The sequence below is a fragment of the Pipistrellus kuhlii genome, unplaced genomic scaffold (assembly GCF_014108245.1).
Source record: "Pipistrellus kuhlii isolate mPipKuh1 unplaced genomic scaffold, mPipKuh1.p scaffold_m20_p_27, whole genome shotgun sequence".
Taxonomy (NCBI): domain Eukaryota; kingdom Metazoa; phylum Chordata; class Mammalia; order Chiroptera; family Vespertilionidae; genus Pipistrellus; species Pipistrellus kuhlii.
The window spans coordinates 3,094,957-3,106,607 of NW_023425526.1; the positions used below are offsets into that span (position 1 = coordinate 3,094,957).

General features: G+C 48.6%; 1 protein-coding gene across 1 annotated transcript; it reads right to left on the minus strand.

Moving 5' to 3' along the window:
• Positions 1 to 638: 638 nt before the first annotated feature.
• Positions 639 to 2,537, minus strand: LOC118727904 (RNA exonuclease 1 homolog). The gene is given in 3 exon segments (XM_036453929.2): positions 639 to 997; positions 1,000 to 1,399; positions 1,401 to 2,537. Coding segments are annotated over 3 exon segments (1,866 nt in total). The 3' UTR covers positions 639 to 668.
• Positions 2,538 to 11,651: the final 9,114 nt, after the last annotated feature.

Here is an 11,651-nt window from a genome sequence, read left to right on the forward strand (position 1 = left end):
GGGAAAAATGAGAACATTTGTAATAATATGAACAATAAAGATTTATTTTTTAAAAGGTTTAAAGGTAGAAATTACAAGGCAATGCAAAATAAGCAACATATCTTTGGTCTTTGTAAAGCTCTAATATGATGATACATGTGATTAGTACATTCATAGTTTTATAAAATTAATGAGATATCTAAATGCTGAAATCTAAGCTTTAAAATTTTCATCTCATTTACATGAAATTGTGTATGTTTAAACATACATATAAAGTTATACTAGAATTATGAGACTGAGAAGCTTATGAGTAATAAACAGAAAAAACTAACAATTCAAAAAATCAGAAAATAAACATTTTAATATACATTTCATTACATTTTAGAGAGAAAGAGAGAGGGAGAAAGACATAGAATTATCAATGATAAGAGAGAAACATTGATAAGCTGCCCTTTGAATTCCCCACATTGGGGATGGAGTATGCAACCCTGGCAGGTGCCAGCACTTTGAGTCAAATCAAGACAACCTTTTTTTTACATGTATGCTCAACCCAGAGCCATGGAGATCAGACAGGAAATACACATGACAAATAAAACTACAGATGTACTCTAGTTTATTGAGTACTGTTAGACATGTGGGCAGGAGACATGTGTGATCACACAGTATTTCCCAGTCCATAGTCACGTCCTTCAAATCCTGGGCGGCGGTGAGCGCTGGGTCTGGGTGTCTTGTCCAACCTTTGAGATGACCAGGTGCATGCAGGAGATGGCGTCCTCGATGGAGTTGTGGCCGTGCACCCCATCCTGGATGACGCGTCCAAGGTGCTGGGCCGCGAGGCTGCGCAGGGAGCGCCTGTAGGGGAGGCCCAGGTGGTGCGGGAAGAGCACAGAGGTGTCCAGCACCGTGCAGTGGGTGAGCTTCAAGGCCAGCAGGTCGCTGTGCAGGCTGTGTCCGATGAGGATGGTGTTGGCGTTGAAGAGGGCGAGCAAGATGGCCTGGACGTCCTGCAGGGAGACAGTGTGTGGGCCAGGTGAGCCGGGGTCACTCCGGAGAACCTGGTGTTGGGGCGCTGGGGCCTGACGAAGGGGTCGAACACCACCCTGCCGGCGCTGTCCACCACGGAGACGCGGGCCAGCTCCAGGCCGGCGGTGGTGTAGCACGTCTCGCAGACCAGGGCGAAGATGCCGGGGTGAGCGCCTGGGGGCAGGTCTTTGGCAAAGGTGTGCACGAAGCCCTGCAGGTCCTCGTGGCGGCCGTCCCGCACGTGCTGCGGGGCCACCTGGCAGCCAGGGGAGCCGATGGCGGCCGAGCAGCAGGTGTACTGGATCTGCCAGCCCCTGGGCGCTGGAGTGGGGCGCAGCCGCCCCCAGTGGTAGTGACATGCCTCCTGCTGCACACAGCGGCCCGAGGGCGCCACGAGGGTACTGGGTGCCACAGCGGCAGCAGAGCCTGCAGGAGGGGTCGGCGGGCGGCTTGTCCTGGTTGGTGAACAGGACAGCGCCCCCTGGCCTCTCGGGGTGGGGGAAGGGGAAGCCCAGCTCCTTCAGCTGGGCCTGGGTGAGCAGGAGCTCCTTGAGGCGAAGGTACAGGGCGGCCCCTTTCACAGGATCCTCCCCGAGGGGGCTGTCCGGGTGCTGGAGGGAGAAACAGACCTGGGTGGCCACCATGCCCCCCAGACCCACGTCCTGGGGCACAGCGCTGAGGGTTTTGCAGGGACCGGGCCCGGGGCGGGGGGCCAGGCGGCACAGCCTGTGCAAGGTGCTGAGGGCCAGCTCGTGGTACTTGGTCTTGCTGGGGCTCTGGTGGTAGGCAGTCTTCTCCTCCTGGAGCGCCTTCTCGATGGCTTCCTGGGTGGAGGGGCAGGACTTGAGACACTGGTCCAGGAACAGGCTGAGGAAGCGCTGACGGGTGACAGCGGGGACTTTGTCTCCTGCCTCTTCAGGTGGCACTGGCTGCTGAGAACTCTGCATGGGTGGGCGGCGGGCCACGCGCTTGGGGGGCATGGTGCCGGGGGCCATGTCTGAGGGGGTGCGTGTCTTAGGGAGCTGGCTGCCCAGCCCCTGGGCCTCGGCAGGAGGGCTGCTGCTGCTGCCTCGGAGGGGCTTCTTGGCACCTGCAGCCAGGCAGGGCTTTGGGACCAGGGCCACCCTCCTTTTGTCCCTGCCAGCAGCTGAGATGTGGATGCCGGGGTGCTTTGGGGTGCGATGCTGGGCAGCTTGGAGCAGGCCATCTGAGCATCTGGGAGCCTGCTCTGCCTGCCACCCCAGGTCACACAGCTCCTGGATGGTAGGCAGTCGGGTGCGGGGGGCAAGGCCTCTCCTCACGGACTCTGGCTGGATAATGAGAAATTTGGGGGCCCAGCACTTTTTGGGGGGAGCCAGGAGCAGGCCGCCAGGGTCAGTAGGATGATGCAGTGGTAGCAGGATTGGGGCTGGGCAGGAAGCACGCCTATGGGTCCGCAGAGCTTGCAGATGTCCGGGAGGAAACCAGCTGGGTGTGGTGGCCCTCAGCAGGGCTGGAGCTTGCGCTGCTCTTCGACTTCTTCTGGGCGAAGACATGGTCCTGCTCTCCTGGGCTCTGCAGTCTAATGGCTCAGGCTGGGTGCCCTCAGCCCTTTTATAGGCAGAAAGCCCCGCCTCCCAGCAGATTAACTCGCTAAGCCAATCACTTCTTCTTGACTTCTTGTTCTCCAATCTGCTATTCAGATCTGTACCCTGAACCCACCCTACTTAATCTCATCTTCTCTGGACTGGCTTCTAGAATGCTGGAGCTCCCTGGGGACCGCATCCACAGGAGGGAGCTCGCAGTCCAGGGGGTGGGCCCCATCCTCTGCTCAGCCTTCCCTGTGCCAGGCCACTGAGTGCCCCACACTGGCCCCACAACCAGTCCTGTCTCTGGGCCAAGGGGAGGAAGCCAAAGCTCACTGATGTCAAGACCACACAGTGCAAGTCGGAAGCAACACAGGGAACAGGCACTGTGACCTTGTGGGAGGGCTCACCCACATCTCACTCTCCCTGCACTCCAAGCACCCTCCAACCCTGCCAGCGTGGAGCAGAACTCTGATTGAATGTGGTTCTGGGCACCGGTCTGCCTGGACCAGAGGCCTGTTGGACTGTGTCCCCTTGCCTTGCTTGGTCCATGGGACAGAGTGGTCAGATGCAATGTCTCCTTGTCCTCTGCCTTCTCTTCTCTGAGAGCTGGAATATGTGTTCATCCCTCCATAAGGCTCCCCCCTTTTCTCATCTGGCTAAAGGGAGCCTCTGTACTTATGAAACACCCTAAGTTCCCCCCCTCTCCCTGCAGTCCCTGGCTGCTACATTCCACTTTCGGTCCATGTGAGTTTGACCACCTCATGAAAGTAGAATTCCACAGAACATGCCATGATGGGCTGACTGATATCAGGAGGCAACATATCCTCATGGGTCATCGTTCATGTGGGAGCATGTGTCAGCATGTCCTTCCGTTTAGAAAGCTGAACGCTGTCCCACGGTCCCAGTCTATAATCCCTTTTGCTTCTTATCCTTCCATCTCTCAATGCACCTTCCCCGGTGGCTGCTTCTATTCTGAGATGGTGTGCCCACACATCCCTTCAGGACCTGCCTGTCGTGTTTGTGTGTATCTCCCCAGAAGTGCCATTGCTGGCCCATTTGGTAATTTTTTGTTTTTCATTTGCTAATAATCTTCACTAGAGGATATTTTTTCCATTGATTTTTTTAGAGTGTTTGAAGGAAGGAAAGGGGATTCTCTATCATTGATCTGCGTAATTGGGAGAGAGAGAGAGAGAGATTGATTGGTTGACTCCCCCACACCCTTGCCTAGGGGCTGGATATCAAACCTTTGACTGAAGTATGTGCCCTTGAGCAGAAATGGAACCCTCCACCCTTTGATCCTTGGGCTGATGCTCAGACCACTGAGAAAACTGGACAGGGCTGTGCATTTTATTTATTTTTTATTGTTATGATTTCAAAATATATATATTTTAAAATTATATCTCAGAGAGAAAGTATGGATGGAGGGAGTAGCAAGAGGGAGACACAGACACACACACACACACACACACACACACACAGAAAGAGAGAGAGAGTGAGAGAGAGAGAGAGAGAGAGAGAGAGAGAGAGAGAGAGAGACATCAATGATGAGGGAGTCATTGATTGGCTGACTCATGCATGCCCCATATCCCAGATAGAGCCTGCAACCCAGACAGGTTCCTGGACCTCTAATGAAAACACGACCTCTGCTTCGTAGGTGGATGCTCATCCCAGAGCCATGGGGCCTGTAGGGAGGTCTCTAAGGGGAACCTTTGGCCTGACCTGTGCTTTCCTGGTTTGTCTAAGCCCCACCTGTAGCCTCCCTAATTCATTCCTAAGGAGCTAATGGGCTGTGGGGGTTGCAGCTAGTGTTGTCAAAACAAGGACATTTGTATAAATGTTAATCCACCCTTGTTGTAATCAGACTATAAAATAAAGCATCTGTTTGCAGCCTGTGCCTTTTGTGTCCGTCCTCATCCAGGCACGGAGTTCCACCGGTGCCTAGCTGTATTCTCTTGTCAGTCTTTTCTTCAGTCCTTCCCCCACCGCCCCTCCTGGTAGTGCTGGCAGTGCTGGCATTGCACCTGTGGCATCCAACGTGGGGCCTGAGTTCGGGGGAACTACAATTGCAAGGTGAAAGGGCGCTCCAGTGAAGCACATGCAGAAAGCAAAAGGTAAGGTAAGGAGCGCAGTTTACATGGTTTAGTAATAGCTAGGGGCAAAAAATGGGAAATTCAGGATGGCAGGAAAAGAACTTACATGTATCTATGCTTAAAGCTGTGCTCCACGCACGGGGCTGTTCTGTTAGACATCATCAGCTGCTTGATTTGTTGGATTTGGTAAATCAAACTTGCCCCTGGTTTCCAGAGGAAGGAAAGGTAAATGCAGAGACATGGGAGAAGGTAGAAAAGCAACTTAGAGATCATGACCTGGGTGAAGGTCCAGAGGGAATTCCTGCCTCTACTTTCAGTCTGTGGTCCCTGACTGCCTGGGCCCCACTCCGGAAAGGAATGGGTGGATGTGCAGGGGAAGTAAGAATGGAAGGCTACCATGGATGCCTCTGCTGCCTCTTCCAGTCCCCGGGGCTACAGCTGCTGTGGGAGAGCCCTGAGCACAATGTTCTTCCTCCCAAAAGTGAATGAGAATCTGAGGAGGAGGCAGCAAGGGAACAGCACCTGTGGGAATGTGAAGGTGGGGGTCAGGTGCAAGCATTTGGGGCGTTTACTGTTGCTCCTAAGCCTCTCCTTTCCCCCCAAACAAGCAGATACCAATATAGTGCCTCTGTCTTTACTCCAGCGGACTCTGCATGCAGCCAGGCAGGCTGGGGAAGATGCTTCAGGATTCAGTCCATACCCTGTATTTGCGCAGCCTGATCCTCAGAATGCAGGTCAGATGCTCCACGGCCCTCAGTCTATATCTTTTAAAACTTGGAAGGAGTTGAAGACCTCCTGTTCTCTGTGTGGACCAAGTTCCCCTTGTGTGCTCGGCTTACTAGATACATTATCAGGGGAAGCTATGGCTTCTACCTTGTTTCCCCGAAAATAAGACATGCTCCGAAAATAAGACCTACTTACAGGTTTCCTTCTGAGTGAAATATAAGGCACCCTCGTGGAAATAAGCCCCCCCCCCTAGGCTAAACATGAGAGATTTGGTCCACTGATTCTGAAAGAAATGAAGTCACAAGAAATTCACCAGAAAATTCAGAAATTGGATTGTTAGGATGATGTTCCAGAAGACGATGACATGGTTGTTATGGAATAAATGAGTAAATTCTTGATACTGTAGGATTCAGTTTGTCTGGTTTGTGTTGACAACTACCGTTCTACCGTACCATATACAGGTAATAAATTTCCTTTATTTTCATTTAACAATAAATGTGTACCATATTCTTCTTCATGGAAAAATAAGACATCCCCTGAAAATAAGACCTAGCGCATCTTAGGGAGCAAAAATTAATATAAGACACTACCTTATTTTCGAGGAAACAGGGTACTGATTGGAATACTGTCCCAAAGTCTTGTCTCTCACCTGGAGGCTACTCATTATGGAAATCTAATTAGGCAGAGCTTAGTGAGGAGCAGGGTAGCAGACACCCAGCTCATGGGGTTCCCATTACAATTAATATGTTCATGGGCACCAGAACTCCTGGGGCTTTGCAGGCTCAGTTAGTAAACTGCATACAAGCATATCAGCAGTAAATATCTGTGCCACCAAAGCCTGGGGGCAGCTGCCAAAAAAAGGGGAAAAATCTCTAGACTGAAGAAAAATTAGGAAAGGATGTGTGGCTGCTTGTTCCAAGCAGTAGGCACGGTTGTAGCTGACTTTGAGGCTGGAATGATACTCATGAAACAATTGGCTGTTGAAAATACAAATGGAGTATGTCAGAAGGCCTTACCTACAGGAAGAATGGTACTGTGCCTGATTTCATCGTGTTTGTGGTGACATTGGACCAGCCAATGTTCAAGGAGCAGTATTAGCTGCCACATTAAAAGAAATGATCGCTTGTCAGCAGAAAAAAGGAGATGCTTTAACTGTGGTAAGCTAGGGCATTTTGCTAGAGACTGCAATGGTAGAAATGGAAGTCAAAAGGCTACAGGGAGTGGAAACAAGCAGCCTGGGCTGTGTCCAAGATGCAGGAGAGGAAAGCATTGGGTAAATGAATGCTGCTCCAAGACTGATATTGAAGACAATTTAATGCCCCTAGGCAGGGGGATTTCAAGCAGGGCCAGCCCCTGCCCCACTAAACAGTAGGGACCTCATTTTTGACCCCACTGCAGCCTTTCCAGCGGCTCAGTCCCAAAGCCAACCATTGGAAACCAGAACCGTGCCACTCCTGGAAGTAAAGGATTGGACCACAGTCCCACCTCCCTTTATGTCCTAACCCAGGAGATGGAGCCTCAGGCCATTGTATGCTCCCCTTCCCCAGGGCATGATGAGATTAATTTAATCAGGAGCAATTTGACAGTAAAATGATTTCAAATTCTCCCTGGGATGATAGATCAGGACTATAATGGATAAATTAAAGTATTAGCACAAACATTCCTATCTAATAAAAGGGAAACATGCAAATTGATCTTACCTCCACTATACTCACAAGCCATGCCCACCAGCCAATCAGGAGCAAGTATGCAAATTATCCCAACAGATATGGCAGTGCCCATGGTGCGAGAGTAAGCAGGACTCTTGGGTTGACCCCAGTGATGGAGGAAGCCATGCTTCCAGCCTGCCCTGGCTGACCCTGGACTCTGCTCAAATCTACAAAATTTTATTTTATTTTATTTTATTTTATTTTTATTTTTATTTTATTTTATTTTATTTTTTAATAAGTTTTTATTGTTCATATTATTACAAATGTTCCTTTTCCCCCCCCCCCCCCCCCACCCATTGCTCTCCTCCACCAGGTTCCCACCCCATCCTCTGCCCTTTCCCCTCTCCCCATTGTCCTCATCCATAGGTGCACAGTTTATGTTCAGTCTCTTCCCACGCCCCCCTCTCCCCTTTTCCCCAAGAATCATCAGTTCACTCCCCTTCCATACCTCTGATTCTATTATATTCAGTAGTTAATATTGTTCATCAGATTTTTTTAATTTCCTTGGTTTTTAGATTCACTTGTTGATAATTATGTATTTGTTGTTCATAATTTTTATCTTTGTTTACTTTCTCTTCTGAAAGAACCCCCTTCAGCAATTCATATAATTCTGGTTTGTCGGTGATGAACTCCTTTAGCTTTTTTTTATTAGTGAAGCTCTTTATCTGGCCTTCGATTCTGAGTGATAGCTTTGCTGGGTAGATTATTTTTGGCTGTAGGTTCTTGCTATTCATCACCTTGAATATTTCTTGCCATTCCCTTCTGGCCTGCATGGTTTCTGTTGAGAAGTCAGCTGACAATTGTATAGGTGCTCCTTTATAGGTTACTACCTTCTTTGCTCTTGCTTCTTTTAATATTCTCTCTTTGTCTTTTGCTCTTGGAATTTTAATAATGATGTGTCTCGGTGTGGTTCTCTTTGGATTCCTTTTGTTTGGAGTTCTGTGCGCTTCCTGGACTTGTAAGTCTAATTCTTTCACCAGGTGGGGGAAGTTTTCTGTCACTATTTCTTTCAGTATGTTTTCGATATCTTGCTCTCTCTCATCTTCTGGGACCCCAACAATTCTGATGTTGGTTCGCTTGAAATTGTCCCAGAGGTTTCTTACATTATCTTCAATTTTCTGGATTCTCTTGCCTTCTAGCTTCTGCGGAAGAGTGTCTTCTGGCTCTTTATGTTCCAAATCTTTGACTTGATTCTTGTGATCTTCCCTTCTGTTTTTAGGACTCTGTAAAATATTTTTTATTTCAGACAATGTATTCTTTATTTCTTGTTGATCCCTTATCATTTCTCGATGACTCCTTATTAATTCTAGTTGATCTCTTTTCATATCCTCATAGGCCTTATCCATCTTTTCTAGGAAATTCTTGAAAAACCTTATAAGCATAGATTTGAACTCTATATCCAGACGCTTTTTGTCCTCCATTTCTTTCGTTTGTGATCTTTTTTGTTGTCGCATTTCGAAGTTACAGATGGGACGGGGTTTCAGGGTGGAGCCTGCAGCTTTGGCTTCCGTCAGCCCTGCCCTATGCGGGTCCTTCAGTGCTCGCTGCTGCCGGCGCCTCTGAGAGAAAGGTGCCCTCGATTTTCGCCTGCTGCCAAACAGTCTATGCTCTCCCACAATGAGCCCGGTATTGGGGTTCAGTTCAGTTGGAAGTGGAGTTGGAGGTGGCGTTCAGAGCAGTCTGGAGCCCCAGTCTCCTTCCCCGTCAGGGCAATACCGCGGCACAGCTGACCGTCCCTTCTCTGTGCGCAGTGTGCGCGCCTCCGGGACCTCCTTTCGCCTCTCCCCGGGGTTCCGCCTTACAGCCCGGCTCCCTATGGCTGAGCCTGAGTCCCCGGGGTCTGGCTTAAAACTGGAGATCAGAGCAGTCGGGGGCCCAGCACAGTCGGAGTTTTGTCTCCTTTCCGCTAGGGAACGCCCGCCAGGCACTCGGCCTCCCTCCTCTCCGGCTCCGTCCTCTCCGCGCGCCGCGTGTCTCCGTACCTTGGGCTTTTCCAGCTCCTCCGCGCCTCCTTCTGGTTTTCTCCTTGCTTCTCACTGTAGAATTTCCAGTCAGTCAACCTTCCTGTAGTTCTGGGCAATGTCCGTTTTATATTTTACAATAGTTGTATTTTATTGAAATTGTTGTGTGCGACTGCGGCTAGGTGTACACCTGGGCGCAGCCATCTTGGATCTTCTCCAAATCTACAAAATTTTAATTATGAATCACAACAAAGATGGCAGCAGCCATGGAGCTGGAACCAGCCAGAGATTTGGGTTGACCCTGGCGATGGAGGAAGCCAAGCTTCCTGCCTGCCCTGGCCTCCCTTCAAGGCTACAAAGTTTCAATTATAGAAGATAAATAAATCCCAGATATCAGGGTCTCCATTTGGGTCACCAGGGTGTGTGTCCAGCCTGAAAACCACCACAGGCCACTCACTCGGGCTGTCCCATACCCCAAGAGAACCCCACCCTGATCTGGGTCACCCTTCAAGGCAAACCAGCTTCCCACCACCAGTTCACCAGGCCTCTATCATATCTAATAAAAGAATATTATGCAAATTGACCATCATTCCAACACACAAGATGGCTGCCCCATGTAGACACAAGATATCTGCCACAAGATGGCAAGCAGGGGAGGGCAATTAGGGGTGACAAAGCCTGCAGAGGAGTGTAGTTGGGGGCAACCCTGCCTATAGGGAAGGACAGTTGGGGTGGGGGTGGGGGAATCCAGGACAGAGGGCAGGGCAGTTAGGGGTGACCTGGCCTGCAAGGAAAGGACTGTTAGGAGCAATCAGGATTTCAGGGGAGCAGTTAGGCATCAATCAGGCTAGCAGGGGAGTGGTTAGTGGTTGATCAGGCTGGCAGGCAGAATACGTTAGGGTCAATCAGGAAGGCAGGCAGGCATGCAATTGGGAACCAGCAGTCCTTGATGGTGCAAGGGATGTCCGACTGCCTGTTTAGGCTCCATCCCAATACTTGGATCAGGCCTAAATGGGCAATTGGACATCACTTAATCGGTCCCAGACTGGAGAGGGTGCAGGCTGGGCTGAGGGACACCCCTACCCCCATGCACATATTTCGTGCACCAGGCCTCTAGTTAATACTGTAATTCAGGTCTTTCCAGGAAAAAAAAAAAAAAAAATAGCACAAATTCTCCTTCTGTCTTACTATCCAGAAATGCAGCCCCATGGTGGAGAGGGCTTTGGGTCCAGCAACGCTGTATATTGGGCAAGAACAGTTACGCAGGGATGGCGTGAGTTAGAACTAAGTATTAATGGGAAGCCTTTTAAAGGGATTATGGATACTGCATCTGATGTGTCAATCATCGCTTTCAGACATTGGCCCCTGGCCTGGCCTTTAGCGCCATGGCTTCTGAATTGCCAGGAGTGGGGTCTGTTACTCAACCCTTGCAGATGCTCAGCTCCTTCAATGGGAAGATCCAGGTTGTTTTCAACCTTATGTATTGCAACAGTTACCTGTTAACCTAAGGGGACTGGAGATGGTAGAGCAGATGAGGGTTTTCATAACAAGTCCGAGTTCCATTGTGACTTCTCTAAGGCTTACTGAAGGATTTCACCCCCTAAAGGGACTAGGAGAGAATCAGCAAGAGTCAGTCATCAATCCCAATGTCCACTCAAAAGAGGAGGCACGAATTAGGTTACCAGAATTTTCAACATTGATCATCTTTTAGACTCAACGTACAGCAGCCACAATTACCTGGCTTGTAGATACCGGTCTGGATTGATCAATGGCCCCTATTAGGAAAGAAGTTCAAAGTTGACAAGAGTTGGTTTGAGAATAGCTTGAGGCAAGGCATATTGAACCCACTCACAGCCCATGGAACACACCCATATTTCTAATAAGAAAAGATCTGGCAAATGGAGCCTATTGCAAGCCCTAAGAGGAATTAATGAAACCATGGAGATTAAGGGACCCATTCAGTTGGGGTTACTAAACCCTACATGTATCCCATTGCAATATCAATATTGGTATTAGATCTTAACGACTGCTTTTTTACTGTTCTTCATGCTGAGGATTGCAAAAGATTTGCATTTAGTGTCCCTCTAATAAGTATTAATGAGCTTATAAAGAAGTATAATGAAAAGTATTTCCTCAAGGATTGGCCAATAGTACTACATTATGTCAGGATTTTGTAGTCCTACCCCTACATCCTGTAAGGAAAAATATTCTGAGGCTTATATTATTCATTATATGCATGGCATTCTCTTAGCTCATAACAATGAAACACTTCTAAATTATATATATATATATATATATATATATATATATATATATATATATATATATATATATATATTATGTGAGGATTCCCTGCAAAGTGCTGGATTATGCATAGTACCTGAAAAGGTTCAAAGGACATAGCCTTTTTCTTATATGGACAGCATTATTGAGGGAAAACAATAAAATCTCAGAAAATTCAAAATTCGACAGACACATTACTTACATTAGATAACTTCCAGAAATTATTACAAGATATTAACTGGAACCGACCTGATTTAAAAATAACTACTGCTGACTGAAGCCCTTTATTACATATACTTACAGGAGATTCAT